This window comes from Oncorhynchus masou, chromosome 19 (genome assembly GCF_036934945.1).
Source record: "Oncorhynchus masou masou isolate Uvic2021 chromosome 19, UVic_Omas_1.1, whole genome shotgun sequence".
Lineage (NCBI taxonomy): Eukaryota > Metazoa > Chordata > Actinopteri > Salmoniformes > Salmonidae > Oncorhynchus > Oncorhynchus masou.
The window spans coordinates 4,886,709-4,911,757 of record NC_088230.1 but is presented as its reverse complement, the minus strand read 5'-3'; the positions used below and the strand labels follow the sequence as shown (position 1 = coordinate 4,911,757).

Genomic DNA, 25,049 nt, shown 5'->3' with positions numbered 1-25,049 from the left:
TAGCGCCACCTTTTGCTGCGATTACAGCTGTAAGTCGCTTGGGGTATGTCTCTATCAGTTTTGCACATCGAGAGACTGAAATTTTTTCCCATTCCTCCTTGCAAAGCAGCTCGAGCTCAGTGAGGTTGGGTGGAGAGCATTTGTGAACAGCAGTTTTCAGTTCTTTCCACAGATTCTCGATTGGATTCAGGTCTGGACTTTGACTTGGCCATTCTAACACCTGGATATGTTTATTTTTGAACCATTTCATTGTAGATTTTGCTTTATGTTTTGGATCATTGTCTTGTTGGAAGACAAATCTCCGTCCCAGTCTCAGGTCTTTGGCAGACTCCATCAGGTTTTCTTCCAGAATGGTCCTGTATTTGGCTCCATCCATCTTCCCATCAATTTTAACCATCTTCCCTGTCCCTGCTGAAGAAAAGCAGGCCCAAACCATGATGCTGCCACCACCATGTTTGACAGTGGGGATGGTGTGTTCAGGGTTATGAGCTGTGTTGCTTTTAAGCCAAACATAACGTTTTGCATTGTTGCCAAAAAGTTCAATTTTGGTTTCATCTGACCAGAGCACCTTCTTCCACATGTTTGGTGTGTCTCCCAGGTGGCTTGTGGCAAACTTTAAACAACACTTTTTATGGATATCTTTAAGAAATGTCTTTCTTCTTGCCACTCTTCCATAAAGGCCAGATTTGTGCAATATACGACTGATTGTTGTCCTATGGACAGAGTCTCCCACCTCAGCTATAGATCTCTGCAGTTCATCCAGAGTGATCATGGGCCTCTTGGCTGCATCTCTGATCAGTCTTCTCCTTGTATGAGCTGAAAGTTTAGAGGGACGGCCAGGTCTTGGTAGATTTGCAGTGGTCTGATACTCCTTCCATTTCAATATTATCGCTTGCACAGTGCTCCTTGGGATGTTTAAAGCTTGGGAAATCTTTTTGTATCCAAATCCGGCTTTAAACTTCTTCACAACAGTATCTCGGACCTGCCTGCTGTGTTCCTTGTTCTTCATGATGCTCTCTGCGCTTTTAACGGACCTCTGAGACTATCACAGTGCAGGTGCATTTATACGGAGACTTGATTACACACAGGTGGATTGTAAAAAAGTTTGAAATATCCAATAAACGTCGTTCCACTTCATGATTGTGTCCCACTTGTTGTTGATTCTTCACAAATAAATACAGTTTTATATCTTTATGTTTGAAGCCTGAAATGTGGCAAAAGGTCGCAAAGTTCAAGGGGGCCGAATACTTTGCAAGGCACTGTAGTTACTTTCAAAATGAAGGCCTCCTGGGTTCTCATGTCCATAATCAGAAGAACCTGAGGGGGGAAACAAACAATAGAATACCCATTTAAAAAGACAAAGCATAAACATTTCATTCTCCCTCAATCTCCTCTCTTCCCTTCCTCCTTCCCTGCCTTTCCTCCCTCACTATTAAATATTTTCCGTTGAACCTGCCTGGACCCCCTCCCTTCCTCTCTCCTTTCCTGACATCTTCATTTATTTTCTCTTTCACTTCTCCTCCTCTCTCTGACATCTCCATTTCTCTCCTGCTCATCCTGTCAGGGGCGAGCTGGAGCATATGTGGCGGTTTGTGTGTTATTCTCGATGTGACACTGGCTGGGCCCAAACAGGTGCACGCTAAATAGATATGAATGGAGTTGTGAGTAAACAGAGTGAAAGTGCTAGCCAGGGCACTAATATAATTAACACACTTCAGGGATGAGCGGAGAAAAGAGGGGAGGGGGGAGGAAATGCAGGGGTGACCAGCTCTTTCTATCTATCCAATTAAAATTGAGTGAAGGAGAATGAGAGAAATGTTGTAGGGAGAAAGAGATAAATCTTGTCTTCTTGTGTTCATTAGTTTAGAAACAATGCTGTTATCTTTTGTTAGACACATTTTTTATTTTTTTATTTTATTTTTTATTTTTTCCCCCATTTCATGCGTCCTCCGAAACACAACCCAACCAAGCCACACTGCTTCTTAACACAGTGAGCATTCAACCCGGAAGCTAGCCACACCAATGTGTCGGAGGAAACACAGGGCTGCCACAGGAGTCGCTAGTGTCCGATGAGACAAGGATATCCCTACCGGCCAAACCCTCCCTCACCCAAAAGACGCTAGGCCAATTGTGCGTCGCCCCACGGACCTCCCGGTCACGGCCAGCTGGGTGCGAACCCAGTCTCTGGTGGCAAAGCTAGAGCTGCAATGCAGTGCCCTAGACCACTGCGCCACCCGGGAGGCCTCGTTAGACACAATTTGATTTGCACAGAGGAATGGAGAAAATTTCCTACTGGTACTTAGTGTTGCTAAGTTGTGCGTAAACATAGTATGGATTTAGTTTTGTGTAGAACTACAACACTGTAGCACATGTTGTGTGTTGTAATGTGTCAATATTATTTGTGTGTTGGTTGTGTTCATAGAGCTGTGGCACTGGCCCGTGTTGAGCTCCATTGATTCTGTGTTGTGTAATGTCTGCTCTGCCAGCCAAGTCATTTCATGCTCCAGTGCTGGAGTCACTTTGCCAACAGCTGTTTGAGAGGACCAGTAATCTAAACTGACCTTGTGGCACCCCTAACAACACACACACTTCCTTCACTGATACACAGACACACTGCATTTCAACAGTTAGTATTACACACTGGCTTACATTCCCCTTCTCGTTGCCTTGACTCTAGCTGAATTTAAAGACCTGGATACAGTAGGTGAAAACAGGTAACACAAAAGTCTTTCTAGGAGATGAGATGAGTACAGGAAACCACAGGGTGCATCTCAATAGTCTAAAGTGGCTTCCTTTCATTGACTTCTTGACTTCATCTGCACCGAGCTAAAAGAAACCGTCTCTTTGAAATGACCTTTAACTCCTTCCTCCCCAGACTGACCTTATCAATGACCCTGTAGGCCCTGAGCTCCACGGCTGGACTCTGCTGGCCCCCTCTGCTGATGGGGGTGGAGCACTGTAACCCCAGGGCCTGAGATAGATGGACGTTTACAAAATATCTATTTGATATAACCTTTATGTAGCCAGGCAAGTCATTGAGAAGAAATGTTGTATTTTACAATAATGACTATCAGGGTGCATCAGTAGCCAAGGAGATTGTCTATAGCCACTTACCACTGCCTGTGTTGACCTTTGACCCATGTTTCTTCTCAGATGTTGATTGGATATCTGCTCAGCACGCATCAGATACTCAGCCATCCTTCTCTTCACCGCCTGCCGCGTTGTAGAGCTGGGCTCGCTTGGAGAGGGAGAAAGTCGCTCCAGCCCTGACACCCACCTTCTCAGATTCTTCTGAGATTATTTCTGTAGTTAAAAACAGGTACGACTGGCTTTCCTGAAACAGTATTTTGTTGAAATGTAATTGTATCTTGGAGATATTAGGCTAATTGTTTACACCCAAATTGGCCATTTTAATTTACAGGATTCAGGCCACATTCTAAAAATATAATACCCAACATCTGATGTGGACCAGACTTCCTCCTACCAATGAGTAAGACATGAGGAATACAAATTATAATAATCAAAAGCCACCCACGGACCCCCACACCCAATGCCAATCCCACCCCACCGACGGACCCCCACACCCAATGCCAATCCCACCCCACCGACGGACACCCACACCCAGTGCCAATCCCACCCCAACAACGGACCCCCACACCCAATGCCAATCCCACCCCACCCACGGACCCCCACACCCAATGCCAATCCCACCCCAACAACGGACCCCCACACCTAATGCCAATCCCACCCCAACAACGGACCCCCACACCCAATGCCAATCCCACCCCACCCACGGACCCCCACACTCAATGCCACTCCCACCCCAACAACGGACCCCCACACCCAATGCCAATCCCACCCCAACAACAGACCCCCACACCCAATGCCAATCCCACCCCAACAACGGACCCCCACACCCAATGCCAATCCCACCCCAACAACAGACCCCCACACCCAATGCCAATCCCACCCCAACAACGGACACCCACACCCAATGCCAATCCCACCCCAACAACGGACCCCCACACCCAATGCCAATCCCACCCCAACAACAGACCCCCACACCCAATGCCAATCCCACCCCACCCACGGACCCCCACACCCAATGCCAATCCCACCCCAACAACGGACACCCACACCCAGTGCCAATCCCACCCCACCCACAGACCCCCAAACCCAAAGCCAATCCCACCCCAACAACGGACACCCACACCCATTGCAAATTCCACCCCAATAACCAGTAAACAGTATCAGTTCTCTATGTTTGACAAGTAGCATGAATCTGCAGCTTGGAGTATTGCTTCTCCACTCCTTGTAATGTATTCCCTGTGAATCTGGTGATGGATATTTTTCCCATTACAGAGAAATTTGTAATGGAAGTTGCTTTCATTATTTAGTGTGAAAGTAGCAGGTTTTGACCACTGTCAAATGCTGTTGAAGTAAAATGGCTACAGGTTCACCTGCCTCACCTAAACCCGATTCTGGTAGGAAGCTGCTATAGACAAACAAGTGCTAACAGTCAGTATCTCAATAATATGTGTGAAATACTTGGTAATGTATGTGATATCAACAGGGAGGTATATTTTCTGGGTGACCACATATTGACTGGCTTTCATCAAGCTGGCCACTCAAAAAAAACTTCAACATCACTGTAAACAGAGGCTGCAACCTGGTTCAGTTTATCAGCCAACCTACAAGGGTATTTACAAACAGTACAGTAATTAAATCACCCACTTGTATTGACCACAACCTTACTAATGCTGCAGAAATCTGCTCTAAAGCAGTCTAAATCCATCGGATGTTATGATCACAATATAGTTGCCATACTGTACCTAGGAAAAACAGAGTTTCAAAGGCTGGGCCAAATATAGCGTATAAGCGGTCATACAACAAGTGTTGTAGTGATTCCTGTTTTCAAGATGAAAATAATATTTGCTGTTCAGTGGTGTGTAATAAGGAGCAACCAAATGCTGCACTTGACACATTTTTGAAATTGCTTATTCCAGTTACTTATTCCAGTTACTTCAGGAGGCTGAATAAATTTGGCTAGGCACCTAAAACCCTTACAATATTCTACAGATGCACGTTTGAGGGCATCCTGTCGGACTGTATCACTGCCTGGTAAGGCAACTGCACATCCCGCAACCACAAGGCTCTCCAGAGGATGGTGCGGTCCGCATCACCGGGGGCAAACTACTTGCCCTCCAGGACACCTACAGCACCCGATGTCACAGGAAGGCCAAAAACATCATCGAGGACAACAACCAACCGAGCCACTGCCTGTTCACTCCGCTATTATCCAGAAGGCTTGGTCTGAACAACTGCATCAAAGCTGGGACAGAGAGACTGAAAAAAAGTTTCTATCTCAAGGCCATCACTGTTAATTAGCCACCACTAGCACATTAGAGGCAGCTGCCTATATACATAGACTTGAAATCACTGGCTACTTTAATAAATGGAACGCTAGTCACTTTAATGATATTTACATATCTTGCATTACTCATCTCATATGTATATATTGTATTCTATACTATCTACTGTATCTTAGTCTATGCCGCTCTGACATTGCTCATCCACATATTTACACTGCCATTCAAAAGTTTGGGGTCACTTAGAAATGTCCCTGTTTTTGAAAGAAAAGCATAACATCAAATCGATCAGAAATACAGTGTAGACATTGTTAATGTTGTAAATTACTAATGTAAATTGTTATGTAATATCTACATCGGTATACAGAGAGAGGCCCATTATCGGCAACCATCACTCCTGTGTTCCAATGGTACGTTGTGTTAGCTAATCCAAGTTTATAATTTTAAAAGGCTAGTTGATCATTAGAAAACGCTTAAAGTGGCCTCCCGGGTGGCGCAGTGGTTAAGGGCGCTGTACTGCAGCGCCAGTTGTGCCATCAGAGACTCTGGGGTTGCGCCCAGGCTCTGTCGTAACCGGCCGCGACCGGGAGGTCCGTGGGGCGAAGCACAATTGGCCTAGCGTCGTCCGGGGTAGGGATGTCCTTGTCTCATCGCGCACCAGTGACTCCTGTGGCGGGACGGGCGCAGTGCGTGCTAACCAAGGTTGCCAGGTACACTGTGTTTCCTCCGGCACATTGGTGCGGCTGGCTTCCGGGTTGGATGTGCGCTGTGTTAATTAAGAAGCAGTGCGGCTGGTTGGGTTGTGTATCAGAGGACGCATGACTTTCAACCTTCGTCTCTCCCGAGCCCGTATGGGAGTTGTATCGATGAGACAAGATAGTAGCTACTACAACAATTGGATACCATGAAATTGGGGAGAAAAAGGAGTAAAAATTAAATATATAAAAAAAATATTTAAAAAAAACACTTAAAGAAGCAATACAACTGTCCTTGTTGATTATCTGGAGCATCAGCATTTGTGGGTTCGATTACAGGCTCAAAATGGCCAGAAACGAATAACTTTCTTCTGAAACTCGTCAGTCTATTCTTGTTCTGAGAAATGAAGGCTATTCCATGCGAGAAACTGCCAAGAAACTGAAGATCTCGTACAACGCTGTGTACTACTCCCTTCACAGAACAGCGCAAACGGTCTCAAACCAGAATAGAAAGAGGAGTGGAAGGTAGTCATTAAGATAGTGTCACGCCCTGACCTTAGTTATCTTTGTTTTCTTTATTATTTTGGTTAGGTCAGGGTGTGACGAGGGTGGTTTGTATAGTTTTTGTATTGTCTATGGGGTTTTGTATGTCTAGGGGTGATTGGAAGTCTAGGTGTTTATATGTCTATGGTTGCCTAGATTGGTTCTCAATCAGAGGCAGCTGTTTATCGTTGTCTCTGAATGGGGACCATATTTAGGTAGCCATATTCCTTGGGTAGTTTGTGGGTTCTTATTCTATGTTTAGTTTCCTGTCTGCACTAGCCATATTAGCGGCATGGTTCGGTTTTTGGATAGCTTGTTCAGTTCGTTATTTCATTAGGGAGTGGGTATGAGAAAATAACTTTTTCAATGGGAATGCTATTTTCCACTATTTTTATTGAGATAAACGGTACCATATTGTAAATGTATATATTAAAATGATGTTGTTTAGTGGCAAGCAACCCAATTGTCTGCCTTTTTTTTGTACTGAGGTTTAACAAACAGGCAACCGAGATAAAAGGCAGTGGTGCTGTCAATGTACAGGGATAATAGTGACGAGTGATTGTGCATGGGATGTGTTGTGTTCACTCGGCTCCTGTCGGCTGTTGAGTGATGCCAAATAATAAGAGTAAGAGAGGACAGGTTTAAGAAGCATTGTTCTGCTTTATAACCACATGACCCTGTGGAGACAGTCAAATAAAACTGCACATAGCGATCATTATATCTGCAGCCGAGATGTTTTTGGGCCTCCAAGACATAAAGGTAGAACTTTGCTGGAAATGTCCCGCCATCACAGGATCCTTCTGAGCCTGGGTAAGGACCTGACCAAAACAGATCAGCTGGCTAATTTAGTTGAACATTTTGTTGCTGACAGTTTGTATGGAATTTGTCTTTTTTTTTTTTTAGATGGATTTTTTTTTTCTACTTTTTGGATCCTTATCCACCTGTACAGTAAGTGGCAGGATATGCACATATAATTGGTGCGAATGACTTTATTTCAAAGAAGAACTACCTTGTGATTGTGGCTACTGCTAGGAAAGTTTGAAGTAACGTCACAGTCAATCAACCTCATTCTAAATCAAAACAATCCAGAAATGGCATATGCTCAAGATGGCTGTCATAGTGCAGGTAACGTGGAGCATCTTTTACATTCGGTGAAAACTGCAGAAATGTAACCGCAAATAAAACCCTCATATACGGTTATGTTGATTCTGCGCTAAACAGCCCATTATTGATATGTTGTGGATTTCCTTTACGAATACAGAATGTTTTTGTCGATAAGCCCTCAGTAGCGTTTAAATGGCTTCTGATTCCTTAACGCATGTAGCGGCACATTCCTTGCTAACGTTATTTACTTCACCGAAAATCACTCAATTAGTATTTCTTCAGTTTGCCATCAATTGTGAAGTGATCTTGATGCATTCATTTGCTTTCCTATAGGCCCTTCCAAGGAATTTGACGTCAGGTACCATTGTCACCTTGACCCATTTACAAATTAGCTAAGGGAAAATGTAGTCTAATACATTACTATTTGTCATAATGACTTTTTAGTTAACCTATACAATTCCTGAGACTTGTGTGAATTGTGGCAAGACTTTTACATGGGCCAATGTTTACACTTCACAAGTGTAACAAGAAGCTAAAATTGCAAGTGTATGTTGCAGAGCTTCAAGTTCCTTGGTGTCCACACCACCAACAAATTCAAATGGTCCAATCACACCAAGACAGTCGTGAAGAAGGCACAACAAAGCCTATGCCCCCTCAGGAAACTAAAAAGATTTGGCATGGGTCCTCAGATTCTCAAAAGGTTCTACCAGGTTCTACCAGCATTACTGCCTGGTATGGCAATTGCTCGACCTACGACCGCAAGGCACTACAGAGGGTAATGCGAACAGTCCAGTACATCACTGGGGCTAAGCTGCCTGCCATCCAGGACCTCTACACCAGGCGGTGTCAGAGGAAGGCCCTAAAAATTGTCAAAGACCCCAGTCACCCAAGTCATAGACTGTTCTCTCTACTACCGCATGGCAACAGTTTTTACCCCCAAGCCATAAGGCTACCCGGACTATTTGCATTACCCCCCCCCCCCAACACCTCTAAAATGCTGCTGCTCCTCTCTGTTTATCATATGCATAGTCACTTTAACTATACATTCATGTACATACTGCCTCAATTAGCTTGACTGACTGGTGCCCCCGCACATTGGCTAACCGGACTATCTGCATTGTGTCCCGCCACCCGCCAACCCCTATTTTACGCTACTGCTACTCTCTGTTGATCATATATGCATAGTTACTTTAACCATATCTACATGTACATACTACCTCAATCAGCCTGACTAACCGGTGCCTGTATATAGCCTCGCTACTGTTATTTTTCACTGTTCCTTTTATTTCTTTACTTATCTATTGTTCACTTATCTATTGAAAATTGCACTGTTGGTTGGGGCCTGTAAGTAAGCATTTTACTGTAACATCTACCTGTTGTATTCGGCGCATGGGACAAATACACTTTGATTTGATATGTGCTTGCTGGTGACGACAGTTTTTTGTTGTCATATTTGCCTAAAACCTTGACTATATGTACAGTATAGTGGTGTTTCCCTCAGGTGTGATTCTACTCAACCCACCCTGACCCTCTTATTTTATTTTCCCCAGTCACCCATGTTTGACGATAAGGTGGCCCCTGGCAACACTTCTCCTGCTTCTGCCTGCGAGTGGCCGCCCAGTCTCATGCGGACGTCGCTGGGTTCTCTGACCTGCGCTTAGGACCAGGAGAAGGTCAAGAAGGCCATCGAGACTGGGGGAGCCTCGGGAGGTCAGGCTTTAACTTCTAACCGTTAACCTTTCCCCCAGCATGAAGTCATCTGTGTATCCCTGTGATGCAATTGAAAAGGCACACCCAAAAAAAGTGAATGCTCATTGACTGGAAGTCAAAGGTCAAATAACACGTTGGCTTCCCTCTTCCTCCCGGGAAAAGTTGACGCAAAGAGTGGGGCAGAAGGAGAGAAGACTTTGCAGTGGAGTATGCCAAGTTCAACAACAGCACGTGCAAAGTGTGAGGAAAGAAATGTGAGTGTGAGTGTGAGGAAAAAAATGAAAAGTTTAGAAGCCATTATTTACATCTGTTCATTATCTGATATACACCTGGCTGCAAAATGAAGTTGCCCTACATCTATTATTTAACATCTGTTCAATGTGAAAAAAGGTTTAAGAATAAAGAGATTTCCATAAATGCATGAATAGCTACCCCACATAAACCCAAATTGACACTATCATAACAGCCCTAACATCTCTGTGCTCCAGGACTAAATCTGTGTGTTTAACAAGACTGTGGACCCAGAGAAGCCCCAGCTTGGGTTGATGGACCGCTGGTACCATACGGCCTGCTTCGTGTGTCTTCAAAGCAGAGTACAGCGCTGCCCAGCTCAAAGGCTTCAACACACTCAGGGGAAGGAGCTCAAGATGCGGCTGCCTGCCATTAAATCTGAAGGGTGAGGCTTTGTTTAGTGATGTAATTAAAGATGGAATCTATTGTCTACGAACTTTAACTTTACTGGATTGTACAAAAATCAGGAGCGGTGTCCCTGATACTCTAGCAGTTCAGTTGATTGAACCTTTTTTTCCCACCAGGTGTCAGTATACTAATTAATCTCCCTAATGTTTGATTTACCTTGGATAAAGCTCTGCTCCCAACTGGCTTCATGTACAAAGTTAATGGGGAATTCGTGCCTGTCAACTTCCTTCACAGCAAAACTTTCTCTTGAAGGGTGAATTACAGAATTATGTTTGTAAATGTTTTACTTTGGTGGATCAATTGGTCATAGAGAATGTAAACGGTTAACTTCTCTCCCCTATTTTTCCCTCAGGAAGAGGAAGACTAGAGGGGGCATCCAAGAATAAGCAGCAGCAGAAGAAGAAGAAAGTGGAGCTGCTGATGAAGGTTCACTCAGATATAAACATATATTTTTTTGCAGAAATGCCTATACATTCATATTTTATTACTTTATGAAATTATTAACATTGTTGTGATTTTGTATGTGTGTATACAAATGTCACTTGCTCAATATGCCCATATGTTTAGCTAATTGTTTTCTTAATACCTCTGTCTGAGTGGTTGTGTGTGTACAGGAGCAGTGCCAGCTGATCTGGGCCATCAAGGACAAGCTGAGGCAGTTCTGTTCCACCAATGACATGAAGGAGCTGTTCATAGCCAACAGACAGGAAGTGCCCTGTGGAGAGTCCAATGTAAGGAGGCTCATTGTGTGTCTCTCATTAGCTGTCTTTTCCTTTATATCTTCATGTCTGTTTCTGTGTCTCATGTTCAAGACTGCACTGGGGACATCTCTGCCTGGACCAATTGTGTGTGTTCAAGACCCAGCTGCCCAACCGCGAGGACTGGGTCACCCCAAAGGTATGTCTCCTTCTCTAGGGTCAGTGTCTATCTGTAGAGCTGCTTATAGAGCTTGATGTTCATCTGGGTTGTGTTCATTAGGGCAAAACAAAGCAATCTTTTGCAACAGAACTAAAACTGGTGTTTCTAATTGGACAAAATCAGATAGTCCCTCTCTGATTCAGACTGTTTTTTTTTCTTTCTGTGTCATGCGAAATGAATACAACACAGATCTCAGATATAACTCACTGAATGCTCATTTGAATTCCACACGCTAACATCTCCTCTAATCTATCCACCCCCAGGAGTTCCATGAGCTTCCCTTCCTCAAGAAGTTTAAGTTCAAGAGACAGGACCGGGTGTTCCCCAAGGTGGCACCTGCCCCTCCCCCTTTTTCCTCTGCAGCCGCCCCCAATCCCAGTGCTCTCAGTAACCCCCACTGAGGGAGTCTCTGCAGGTGAGGAGGAACCAGTAGGTGAAGGTGGTGCAGACAGTGAGAGAACTGGCGAATGACCGGAGTTGTCTCCTCATTGCTCTGATGAACCTTGCTGAAATGGAGAATACCATTTCGAGTAAAATAGTTTATTTTACTCTATTTTGCTCCTCTAGTTTAGTGATTCTTGTTACTCAGTTTGATGCTATAACATGACCAGCCGCATTCATAGTTTTCTAATGTCCATTCTACTCATTCTAATTCTGTCTATATGCCTTCTTCTTCGCTCTCCTCCCCTGTAGACACACCTCTGACAGGGATGAAGCTGCTGACCATTGGCAAGCTAAGACAGAACAAGGATGAGCTGAAGGCTGCTGTGGAGGAGCTGCTCTTTGCCTCAGTACCAAGAGTGAGGAGCCAATCAACCAGGCGGGGTTGTTGGATTCAACTTTTGCTCACCTTTACAGTAACAAAGAACACATACATACACATTGTCAGAAGGATAGGTTGGATTGTTTTTGTGTATTCCCTGACCCCATTTGGTCAATTGTTTTTGGCGAATGGCTGTTGGTCGACCGAGATTTCTTTAGTTGAGTAGTCGCAAATAGATTTTTTTTATGGTGCACAAGACACGTCTGATTCGCACCGTTCTCAGTGGACTAATCCATTGCGGGGGCCACAGGGATGGCACAGTCCACTCTAGGATGTGATACTGAAAATGTACATGGATATATTATGAAAAAAATGATTGCGCAACACTAATAAATATATTATTTTGGAACAAATGTGCTTTCTCTCGCGTTGGATAGCGGAATCTTTAGTGCGCCGTTGAATGTGCATTATAGCAAAGTTAACCGGCATATTGGTGTTGGGAACAATGTGGTTGAGGCAGCAGTGTGGTGAGGAGATGAGGAAACAGCCCTTGCCTTAACTATCTAAGAAAATTGAGGAGAGCGAAACCCCAACTTAAATAGGTCTATAATCAATAGCCTAACTGTTAAATGTGCCTGGCTTTATAAATCCATCCATAAATTCATCCATAAACACTGAGTGTACAAAACATTGAGAACACCTTTCTAATGAGTTGCACCCCCCCACCCTTTTCCCCCTGCCCCAGAACAGCCTCAATTCGTTGGGGCATGGACTCTACAAGGTTTCAATCACTCCTCTATTGCCTCTCTACTACCGGAGTGCCAAGTCTAGGACAAAAAGTATTTTCAACAGTTTTTACTCCCAAGCCATAAGACTGGTAATCAAATGGCTACCCGGACTATTTGCATTGTCTGCCACCCACCACCCGCCAACCCCTCTTTTTACACTTCTGCTACTCTCTGTTCATCATATATGCACAGTCACTTTAACGATACCGACATGTACATACTACCTCAATAAGCCTGACTAACAGGTGTCTGTATAGAGCCTTGCTACTCTTTTCAAATGTCTTTCTGTTTTATTTCTTTACTTACCTACACACACACTTTCTTTTGGCACCATTGGTTAGAGCCTGTAAGTAAGCATTTCACTAAGGTTTACACCTGACTTCAGGCCATATTGGTCACATGCATGCGATGCATACATGTTTCACGTAAAGAGAGCGAGGGTTGAGGGAATAGGGTAGGTTCTTCCTAAACAACTGAGGGAGCAGAACTTTTCAGTCAAACATGTAAGAAATGAAATGGTTGAAATTATGTTGAAGCTTCAGCACGGACAGCGCAATGAACACTTGCTGTGGTTTCCTTTTGCTGCAGCAAGGAGGAGAGGGACAACGTGTGCCAGTCACACAGGTAATTGCTTTCTTTTTTTACACAGCTTGGCCATCGGGCTCCCTCTTGAGTCATTTGTCTTAGTTGTTTAATAAAACTGTGAGCTGAAAGCATCAGACAAGCTCAGTGCATATCGTTGATTTTATTAAATCACATAGGGTGTTTTGGAAGGACAGACAACTTTTTTTCAGGGACAGCCCTTATTTCCAGATTTGACATCTTTGATCTCCCAGAGGAGGTGGAAGGAGTCTGGCGTGCGTGTCGTCTCAGAGGACTTCCTCACAGATCTCAAGTCATCTGGCAAGGCCATGCAGGAGCTGTTCTCCCTGAACACCATCTACCCCTGGAGGGCAGAGGTCAAACTAGATACCCATGCTACAGCAGTAGCCTCCAAGTCTGGAGGCATGGCTGCCAAGAGCACTAGGAGAGTGAAGGAAGAGGAAGGTAAGGAATCGGATATAGCATTGATGAGTCATTTAACTGATTGTTATGGTAGAGTTATGTTGTTACAGGCTGCTATGTTAGAGTATATAGTAGTTGGGGTCAATTTCTATTTTTTTCTATTTTTTCGGGTGGGAGCAAGGCCAGTAAGATGAAACTGACTGAAAGGAGGGGCAGCAGTGGACCCAGATTCTGGTCTAGAGAACAGTGCTCAAGTCCTAGAGCAAAATGACAAGATCTTTAGCGCTATGCTGGGTCTGGTGGACATCGTCAGGGGAACCAACTACAAACTGCAGCTGCTGGAGGATGATGTTCAGAAATGGGTGCCACTATCTCTCTTCCTCTCATCACTCTCTTTATCCTCCCCATTCACCACTCGTCTCCCCGTTTCCCTTAGCTACTCACTACCTTCCGTGTATTTATCTTCCTCTTTCTGTCTTTGTCCTTTTCCGTTCCACCTCATCTCACCCTTCTCTCTTTCCTCTCCCTCTGTCTCCTGGCTTCTGTCCCTCCTCACCTTTTCTCTTTCTCCTCTGCCCCAGGAGCACCCTGTACCTACACAGAGTGGGCACCACCATCGGGGGCAATAAGCTGGATAAGTTCCATGAGAAGAACTCTACCATGGACAACTTCCTTGGTGTGTATGAACAGAAGACAAGCAACACCTGGGGTTCTTCCCACTTCACCGAGTACCCCAACAAATTCTACCCTCTGGCAATCGACTATGGACAGGTACAGCTAGAACTCGCAGACACTGCTCAAGCTATGAAATCAGCTACAAGGATTGTTTGTGTTCATATTTAAGAAACATGTTGTGCATTTGACTTGACAGGACGACTTTTTAATGAGAAATGTTTGTGGACTACGCTGACCGGCCCATCCTCATTAGTTGTTTCCTCCACCAGGATGAGAAGGCAGAAATTCCTTATCATTTCCCCCCCTTGTTTTTAAAACTATATTGTGTGTCTTCTGTGGTGTCTCGCTTCCGCCCTCTCAGATCTTCAGAATCGTTAGGGAGGGAGAGTACCAGGGGTACTGCCCTTTCAAGGATCTGCCCAATCATCAGCTACTGTTCTCGTGCCACCAACTATGCAGGTATCCTATCTCGGGGTCTGCGCATCGCCCTGCCAGAGGCCCCCGTGGTACGTGTCCACCTCACGTTACAGTGCTATTTAATGCATGGGATGCATAGCTCAAGTTCCTTTTTTTTATTAGAAGGTCTTGTGCATGTTCCTTTTTGTGCAGTCCATATTTATCATTATATGACAACAGCTCCAGCTCAAATTCAGCTTTACTACATTGTGACATTTTGAAAAACGCTCACAATGTTTTGACACCTTCCAGACGGATTCCATGTTTGGCAAAGGTGTGTACTTTGCAGACATGGTGTCCAAGTTCGCCAACTACTGCCACACCTCCCAGTCCAACCCTACTGGACTCATTCTACTGAGAAAATTTGCCCTCTGAAACATGTGCGTGACAGCTCAGGTTCTTTAGAATGCTGTTAATATTCCATATTCTCTGCAGTCAACAACTATTGTCATTGATTGTTTATATATATTTTTTTGTACAGGCATGAACGTAAGAAGGCCCCGCACATCATAAAACTACCCAAGGGTAAACCAAGTGTGAAAGGTATGGCTTGATTTGAGGTAATATCAAAATGATCGTAAAGGCAGTATACAATCATGCACTATTTATACCAAAAGGTATTTTATAGTAACTTTCCATTTAATTCATTATTTTCTTCCGTCTCTCCCTGGTTTGGGTAGAAATGCCCCAGATTGCCCTAGGACAAAATCAAAAGTAACAGTCAATATCTGGTGTATCTCCTCCTCATGGACAGCACCAGATTTGCCAGTTCTTGCTGTGAGATGTTATCCCACTCTTCCACCAAGGCACCTGCAAGTTCCCGGACATTTCTCTGAGGAATTGCCTGAGCCCTCACCCTCCGATCCCACAGGTGCCAGATGTGCTCAATGGGATTGAGATCCGGGCTCTTCGCTGTCCATGGTAGATCACTGACATTCCAGTCTTGCAGGAAATCACGCACAGAACGAGCAGTATGGCTGGTGGCATTGTCATGCTGGAGGGTCATGTCAGGATGAGCCTGCAGGAAGGGTACCACATGAGGAAGGAGGATGTCTAACCTGTAACGCACAGCATTGAGATTGCCTACAATGAAAACAAGCTCAGTCCAATGATGCTGTGACACACCGCCCCAGACCATGACGGACCCTCCACCTCCAAATCGATCCCACTCCAGAGTACAGGCCTCGGTTTAACGCTCATTCCTTTGACGGTAAACGTGAATCCGACCATCACCCCTGGTGAGACACCCTTGACTCGTCAGAGAAGAGCACTTTTTGCCAGTCCTGTCTGGTCCAGCGACGGTGGGTTTGTGCCCATAGGCGACGCTGTTGCAAGTGATGTCTGGTGAGGATCTGCCTTTACAACAGGCTTACAAGCCCTCAGTTCAGCCTCTCTGTCTATTGCGGACAGTCTGAGCACTCATGGATGGATTGTGCGTTCCTGGTCTAACTCGGGCAGTTGTTGCCATCCTGTACCTGTCCCTCAGGTGTGATGTTCGGATGTACTGACCCTGTGCAGGTGTTACACGTGGTCTGCCACTGCGAGGATGATCAGCTGTCCGTCCTTTCTCCCTGTAGCTCTGTCTTAGGCATCTCACATCTGCAGTCCTCATGCCTCCTTGCAGCATGCCTAAGGCACGTTCACGCAGATGAGCAGGGAACCTGGGCATCTTTCTTTGGTGTTTTTCAGAGTCAGTAGAAAGGCCTCTTTAGTGTCCCAAATTTTCATAACTGTGACCTTACTTGCATACCGTCTATAAGCTGTTAGTGTCTTAACGACCTTTCCACAGGTGCATGTTCATTAATTGTTTATGGTTCCTTATGGTTTAATTGTTTATGGTTCCTTGAACAAGCATGGGGAAACAGTGTTTGAACCCTTTACAATGAAGATCTGTGAAGTTATTTGGGTTTTTACGAATTATCTTTTAAAGACAGGGTCCTGAAAAGGGACTTTTTTTTTTTTTTTTTTTTTTTTGCTGAGTTGACATGTCATATTGTCAAGACTTAAATGTGTTTTTTTGCTCCAGGAATGTAACTTGCGTTTAATTTTATGCCATGCCCCGTACTGTACTCCCTAGTCTCTATTTCCCTTAACCTTTCCTCCTCCAGACATTATGCATGACGTGGCACAGGTGAACCTGAAGTACCTGCTAAAGATCAAGTTCAACTACCAGACGACCCTGTGGTAAAGGGGGCCGTAGTAGCCCACCACCACTCCTCCAAAAAGATCCAGCTGACCACGTAGCAACCCACCGCTTCCAGCCCACGCCCCCACAACAAAGGACATCTTTGCCCCCCTTTACCATCTTCCCACCATGTTATGTTTTAAAATCCTTGCCACTATATACCTGGCTTATTGCAATAGCAGATAGCTATAAATTGGATTGATGTATTGGCCTTGGTTTTATGCAACTCAGTACTTACCTGTTTCAGTCTTTACTAAGTTACTAATAAGACTGTGGATCATGAGTTCAGAGGTTGCCTTTCAGAACGGCTGAATTGAGGTACCTGTGGAAAGAGATTCTCATTAGAAAACAATATAAAATTACTTGTCTGTAAAATTGTACATGTGTACCCATAGTCCTAGGTAGTATTTGAGGTAAAAGCAATGCCCTGTTTACTCTTAACTGCAATTTGGCACAGTTAAGGTATTAGTTTGTGCTAAATGCATTTAGACCACATTCTGTGAAATAAATGATTTACTTGGGAGTAATTGTTGGTGTTATATCAATCTTGTCATGACTTAATGATAACTTCTGGGGTTGCATGCACAGTATGTCTGGAGAATTAATGTCTACACCTAATATGTCAAACAATATATGTCAAATATGTCAAACTTACTGCATGTCTGTCATTTGGGGGTATCCTTTGAATCCTGTGTGAAACAAGGGGAGATTCTCTGCGTGGTCAGGCAATTTAAACAGCATTCTCATTCATGTATTTTTGTCTTATTTGTGTGGATGAATTATACAACAGGGAACAGGACCCCTCCCCCCCCCCCCCTTCAGACAGGACGTTTGAGGTCTGTGCCAGTCTTCTCAAAGATTTATAACTATGGCTAAATACATTAATTTCATTGTAACCCAATTTGAACAGCCCTTTCCATAAACTATGTATCTGAAAATAATAATGTACTGGTTTATTATAATGACCGCTGAGTTAGTTGTATGCTCCAGACACTCTCTGTCCCAGAATGCATCTTGACAATACATCTTTGAAAAACGGCGCGGCTAATTCAAGATGGCGGAGATGGACCAGCTGTTTGATGAGAGTAAGTAATAACACGAATTTTACCATATGTTTAAGCTACCAATGCCATTCTGAGGTAATTTGTTGTTTAAAACCTGATAAGTTATTATTCACTGAATACTGGTCGCACCCTCCCCCAATGAAGTGTTTATAAGCTCACGATTTCTAGACTCAAAAGCTAGTGAGCTAATAATGCTTGTTAGTTACTAAGGTTAGCTAGCTAGTTATTTGCTAACGTTAGCCAACTACACTAAACATAATTAGGCGATGGTCATAATGGCTAGCGAAATTATTGCAACCTTGTAGTCCGTTCGCTAAAGACTAAACTAGCTCATGCTAGCTAGCTGAGTTGTGTTTGTTTCTGAATCTTTCTATCCACTCACATTTTTGAGCCAAGGGGGTAACTAACGCTAATTTATGGGATAATAATTACCCAATCACGATGAGAGGTCTAATTTACTGTTGTTGTAATAAAACATTTAGTTAGCTAGTTGCTTACATTATCCATTATTCCCTAAAATATATAGTTAGGTTTCTTTATGTTATCTAAAAACAAACCGCCTATTCAGCAGCTGAAGACACTGACAGAACAGCTGTCTAGCGGGTGATGTGAGGCGTTATACTGTGTTGGCTTGCTGTCTTGACATTTTTCTGTATGGGGTGGACTGTATCAACTGTATTTTGTGGGCTCCCGATTGGCTCAGTGGTCTAAGGCACTGCATCTCAGTGCATCACTACAGTCCCTGGTTTGAATCCAGACTATCACATCAGGTTGTGATTGGGAGTCCCTAGGGCGGTGCAAAATTTGGCCCAGCGTTAGCAGGCTCGTAAGCATTCATTCAAACAGCACTTTACTGAGTTTACAAATCAGCAGCTCTTCAATGCTTGAAGCACAGTGCTGTTTATGACTTCAAGCTTATCAACCCACGATATTGGGCTGGCAATACTATAGTGCCTATAAGTACATCCAATAGTCAAAGGAGACTTGTCCTGGAGTCATTACTGCGTTATCTTGGCTGTGCTTAGGGTCCTTGTCCTGTTGGAAGGTGAACCTTCACCCCTAATGTCCTGGTTTTTTACTGTAACATCTACCTGTTGTATTCGGCGCATGGGACAAATACACTTTGATTTGATATGTGCTTGCTGGTGACGACAGTTTTTTGTTGTCATATTTGCCTAAAACCTTGACTATATGTACAGTATAGTGGTGTTTCCCTCAGGTGTGATTCTACTCAACCCACCCTGACCCTCTTATTTTATTTTCCCCAGTCACCCATGTTTGACGATAAGGTGGCCCCTGGCAACACTTCTCCTGCTTCTGCCTGCGAGTGGCCGCCCAGTCTCATGCGGACGTCGCTGGGTTCTCTGACCTGCGCTTAGGACCAGGAGAAGGTCAAGAAGGCCATCGAGACTGGGGGAGCCTCGGGAGGTCAGGCTTTAACTTCTAACCGTTAACCTTTCCCCCAGCATGAAGTCATCTGTGTATCCCTGTGATGCAATTGAAAAGGCACACCCAAAATAAGTGAATGCTCATTGACTGGAAGTCAAAGGTCAAATAACACGTTGGCTTCCCTCTTCCTCCCGGGAAAAGTTGACGCAAAGAGTGGAGCAGAAGGAGAGAAGACTTTGCAGTGGAGTATGCCAAGTTCAACAACAGCACGTGCAAAGTGTGAGGAAAGAAATGTGAGTGTGAGGAAAAAAATGAAAAGTTTAGAAGCCATTATTTACATCTGTTCATTATCTGATATACACCTGGCTGCAAAATGAAGTTGCCCTACATCTATTCTTTAACATCTGTTCAATGTGAAAAAAGGTTTAAGAATAAAGAGATTTCCATAAATGCATGAATAGCTACCCCACATAAACCCAAATTGACACTATCATAACAGCCCTAACACCTCTGTGCTCCAGGACTAAATCTGTGTGTTTAACAAGACTGTGGACCCAGAGAAGCCCCAGCTTGGGTTGATGGACCGCTGGTACCATACGGCCTGCTTCGTGGGTCTTCAAAGCAGAGTACAGCGCTGCCCAGCTCAAAGGCTTCAACACACTCAGGGGAAGGAGCTCAAGATGCGGCTGCCTGCCATTAAATCTGAAGGGTGAGGCTTTGTTTAGTGATGTAATTAAAGATGGAATCTATTGTCTACGAACTTTAACTTTACTGGATTGTACAAAAATCAGGAGCGGTGTCCCTGATACTCTAGCAGTTCAGTTGATTGAACCTTTTTTTCCCACCAGGTGTCAGTATACTAATTAATCTCCCTAATGTTTGATTTACCTTGGATAAAGCTCTGCTCCCAACTGGCTTCATGTACAAAGTTAATGGGGAATTCGTGCCTGTCAACTTCCTTCACAGCAAAACTTTCTCTTGAAGGGTGAATTACAGAATTATGTTTGTAAATGTTTTACTTTGGTGGATCAATTGGTCATAGAGAATGTACACGGTTAACTTCTCTCCCCTATTTTTCCCTCAGGAAGAGGAAGACTAGAGGGGGCATCCAAGAATAAGCAGCAGAAGAAGAAGAAAGTGGAGCTGCTGATGAAGGTTCACTCAGATATAAACATATATTTTTTGCAGAAATGCCTATACATTCATATTTTATTACTTTATGAAATGATTAACATTGTTGTGATTTTGTATGTGTGTATACAAATGTCACTTGCTCAATATGCCCATATGTTTAGCTAATTGTTTTCTTAATACCTCTGTCTGAGTGGTTGTGTGTGTACAGGAGCAGTGCCAGCTGATCTGGGCCATCAAGGACAAGCTGAGGCAGTTCTGTTCCACCAATGACATGAAGGAGCTGTTCATAGCCAACAGACAGGAAGTGCCCTGTGGAGAGTCCAATGTAAGGAGGCTCATTGTGTGTCTCTCATTAGCTGTCTTTTCCTTTATATCTTCATGTCTGTTTCTGTGTCTCATGTTCAAGACTGCACTGGGGACATCTCTGCCTGGACCAATTGTGTGTGTTCAAGACCCAGCTGCCCAACCGCGAGGACTGGGTCACCCCAAAGGTATGTCTCCTTCTCTAGGGTCAGTGTCTATCTGTAGAGCTGCTTATAGAGCTTGATGTTCATCTGGGTTGTGTTCATTAGGCAAAACAAAGCAATCTTTTGCAACAGAACTAAAACTGGTGTTTCTAATTGGACAAAATCAGATAGTCCCTCTCTGATTCAGACTGTTTTTTTTTCTTTCTGTGTCATGCGAAATGAATACAACACAGATCTCAGATATAACTCACTGAATGCTCATTTGAATTCCACACGCTAACATCTCCTCTAATCTATCCACCCCCAGGAGTTCCATGAGCTTCCCTTCCTCAAGAAGTTTAAGTTCAAGAGACAGGACCGGGTGTTCCCCAAGGTGGCACCTGCCCCTCCCCCTTTTTCCTCTGCAGCCGCCCCCAATCCCAGTGCTCTCAGTAACCCCCACTGAGGGAGTCTCTGCAGGTGAGGAGGAACCAGTAGGTGAAGGTGGTGCAGACAGTGAGAGAACTGGCGAATGACCGGAGTTGTCTCCTCATTGCTCTGATGAACCTTGCTGAAATGGAGAATACCATTTCGAGTAAAATAGTTTATTTTACTCTATTTTGCTCCTCTAGTTTAGTGATTCTTGTTACTCAGTTTGATGCTATAACATGACCAGCCGCATTCATAGTTTTCTAATGTCCATTCTACTCATTCTAATTCTGTCTATATGCCTTCTTCTTCGCTCTCCTCCCCTGTAGACACACCTCTGACAGGGATGAAGCTGCTGACCATTGGCAAGCTAAGACAGAACAAGGATGAGCTGAAGGCTGCTGTGGAGGAGCTGCTCTTTGCCTCAGTACCAAGAGTGAGGAGCCAATCAACCAGGCGGGGTTGTTGGATTCAACTTTTGCTCACCTTTACAGTAACAAAGAACACATACATACACATTGTCAGAAGGATAGGTTGGATTGTTTTTGTGTATTCCCTGACCCCATTTGGTCAATTGTTTTTGGCGAATGGCTGTTGGTCGACCGAGATTTCTTTAGTTGAGTAGTCGCAAATAGATTTTTTTTATGGTGCACAAGACACGTCTGATTCGCACCGTTCTCAGTGGACTAATCCATTGCGGGGGCCACAGGGATGGCACAGTCCACTCTAGGATGTGATACTGAAAATGTACATGGATATATTATGAAAAAAATGATTGCGCAACACTAATAAATATATTATTTTGGAACAAATGTGCTTTCTCTCGCGTTGGATAGCGGAATCTTTAGTGCGCCGTTGAATGTGCATTATAGCAAAGTTAACCGGCATATTGGTGTTGGGAACAATGTGGTTGAGGCAGCAGTGTAGTGAGGAGATGAGGAAACAGCCCTTGCCTTAACTATCTAAGAAAATTGAGGAGAGCGAAACCCCAACTTAAATAGGTCTATAATCAATAGCCTAACTGTTAAATGTGCCTGGCTTTATAAATCCATCCATAAATTCATCCATAGACACTGTTTATGAGTGTACAAAACATTGAGAACACCTTTCTAATGAGTTGCACCCCCCCACCATTTTCCCCCTGCCCCAGAACAGCCTCAATTCGTTGGGGCATGGACTCTACAAGGTTTCAATCACTCCTCTATTGCCTCTCTACTACCGGAGTGCCAAGTCTAGGACAAAAAGTATTTTCAACAGTTTTTACTCCCAAGCCATAAGACTGGTAATCAAATGGCTACCCGGACTATTTGCATTGTCTGCCACCCACCACCCGCCAACCCCTCTTTTTACACTTCTGCTACTCTCTGTTCATCATATATGCACAGTCACTTTAACGATACCGACATGTACATACTACCTCAATAAGCCTGACTAACAGGTGTCTGTATAGAGCCTTGCTACTCTTTTCAAATGTCTTTCTGTTTTATTTCTTTACTTACCTACACACACACTTTCTTTTGGCACCATTGGTTAGAGCCTGTAAGTAAGCATTTCACTAAGGTTTACACCTGACTTCAGGCCATATTGGTCACATGCATGCGATGCATACATGTTTCACGTAAAGAGAGCAAGGGTTGAGGGAACAGGGTAGGTTCTTCCTAAACAACTGAGGGAGCAGAACTTTTCAGTCAAACATGTAAGAAATGAAATGGTTGAAATTATGTTGAAGCTTCAGCACGGACAGCGCAATGAACACTTGCTGTGGTTTCCTTTTGCTGCAGCAAGGAGGAGAGGGACAACGTGTGCCAGTCACACAGGTAATTGCTTTCTTTTTTTACACAGCTTGGCCATCGGGCTCCCTCTTGAGTCATTTGTCTTAGTTGTTTAATAAAACTGTGAGCTGAAAGCATCAGACAAGCTCAGTGCATATCGTTGATTTTATTAAATCACATAGGGTGTTTTGGAAGGACAGACAACTTTTTTTCAGGGACAGCCCTTATTTCCAGGAGGAGGTGGAAGGAGTCTGGCGTGCGTGTCGTCTCAGAGGACTTCCCTCACAGATCTCAAGTCATCTGGCAAGGCCATGCAGGAGCTGTTCTCCCTGAACACCATCTACCCCTGGAGGGCAGAGGTCAAACTAGATACCCATGCTACAGCAGTAGCCTCCAAGTCTGGAGGCATGGCTGCCAAGAGCACTAGGAGAGTGAAGGAAGAGGAAGGTAAGGAATCGGATATAGCATTGATGAGTCATTTAACTGATTGTTATGGTAGAGTTATGTTGTTACAGGCTGCTATGTTAGAGTATATAGTAGTTGGGGTCAATTTCTATTTTTTTCTATTTTTTCGGGTGGGAGCAAGGCCAGTAAGATGAAACTGACTGAAAGGAGGGGCAGCAGTGGACCCAGATTCTGGTCTAGAGAACAGTGCTCAAGTCCTAGAGCAAAATGACAAGATCTTTAGCGCTATGCTGGGTCTGGTGGACATCGTCAGGGGAACCAACTACAAACTGCAGCTGCTGGAGGATGATGTTCAGAAATGGGTGCCACTATCTCTCTTCCTCTCATCACTCTCTTTATCCTCCCCATTCACCACTCGTCTCCCCGTTTCCCTTGGCTACTCACTACTTTCCGTGTATTTATCTTCCTCTTTCTGCCTTTGTCCTTTTCCGTTCCACCTCATCTCACCCTTCTCTCTTTCCTCTCCCTCTGTCTCCTGGCTTCTGTCCCTCCTCACCTTTTCTCTTTCTCCTCTGTGTAGGTACTGGGTGCTCCTGGGGCAGAGTGGGCACCACCATCGGGGGGCAATAAGCTGGATAAGTTCCATGAGAAGAACTCTACCATGGACAACTTCCTTGGTGTGTATGAACAGAAGACGTGCAACACCTTCCCACTTCACCGAGTACCCCAACAAATTCTACCCTCTGGCAATCGACTATGGATAGGTACAGCTAGAACTCGCAGACACTGCTCAAGCTATGAAATCAGCTACAAGGATTGTTTGTGTTCATATTTAAGAAACATGTTGTGCATTTGACTTGACAGGACTACTTTTTAATGAGAAATGTTTGTGGACTACGCTGACTGGCCCATCTTCATTAGTTGTTTCCTCCACCAGGATGAGAAGGCAGAAATTCCTTATCATTTTCCCCCCTTGTTTTTTAAAACTATATTGTGTGTCTTCTGTGGTGTCTCGCTTCCGCCCTCTCAGATCTTCAGAATCGTTAGGGAGGGAGAGTACCAGGGGTACTGCCCTTTCAAGGATCTGCCCAATCGTCAGCTACTGTTCTCGTGCCACCAACTATGCTGGTATCCTATCTCGGGGTCTGCGCATCGCCCTGTCAGAGGCCCCCGTGGTACGTGTCCACCTCACGTTACAGTGCTATTTAATGCATGGGATACATAGCCCAAGTTCCTTTTTTTTATTAGAAGGTCTTGTGCATGTTCCTTTTTGTGTAGTCCATATTTATAATTATATGACAACAGCTCCAGCTCAAATTCAGCTTTACTACATTGTGACATTTTGAAAAACGCTCACAATGTTTTGACACCTTCCAGACGGATTACATGTTTGGCAAAGGTGTGTACTTTGCAGACATGGTGTCCAAGTTCGCCAACTACTGCCACACCTCCCAGTCCAACCCTACTGGACTCATTCTACTGAGAAAATTTGCCCTCTGA

At 44.3% G+C, this 25,049-nt stretch overlaps 1 protein-coding gene and 2 pseudogenes across 1 annotated transcript; all 3 read left to right on the top strand.

Moving 5' to 3' along the window:
• Nucleotides 1-3,497: 3,497 nt before the first annotated feature.
• LOC135505508 (uncharacterized) lies at nucleotides 3,498-4,244 on the top strand. Its single transcript, XM_064924584.1, has one exon. The coding sequence runs from the start codon at nucleotides 3,498-3,500 to the stop codon at nucleotides 4,242-4,244; it is 747 nt and encodes a 248-aa protein (XP_064780656.1).
• A 3,461-nt stretch (nucleotides 4,245-7,705) lies between these two features.
• On the top strand, nucleotides 7,706-16,913 carry LOC135505507 (poly [ADP-ribose] polymerase 1-like; annotated as a pseudogene).
• Nucleotides 16,914-17,964: 1,051 nt separating this feature from the next.
• Nucleotides 17,965-24,313, top strand: LOC135505506 (poly [ADP-ribose] polymerase 1-like; annotated as a pseudogene).
• Nucleotides 24,314-25,049: the final 736 nt, after the last annotated feature.

Coding starts and splice junctions, on each gene's coding strand:
- LOC135505508 (XM_064924584.1), top strand. CDS start 3,498: ATGAGGAATACAAATTATAATAATCAAAAGCCACCCACGGACCCCCAC.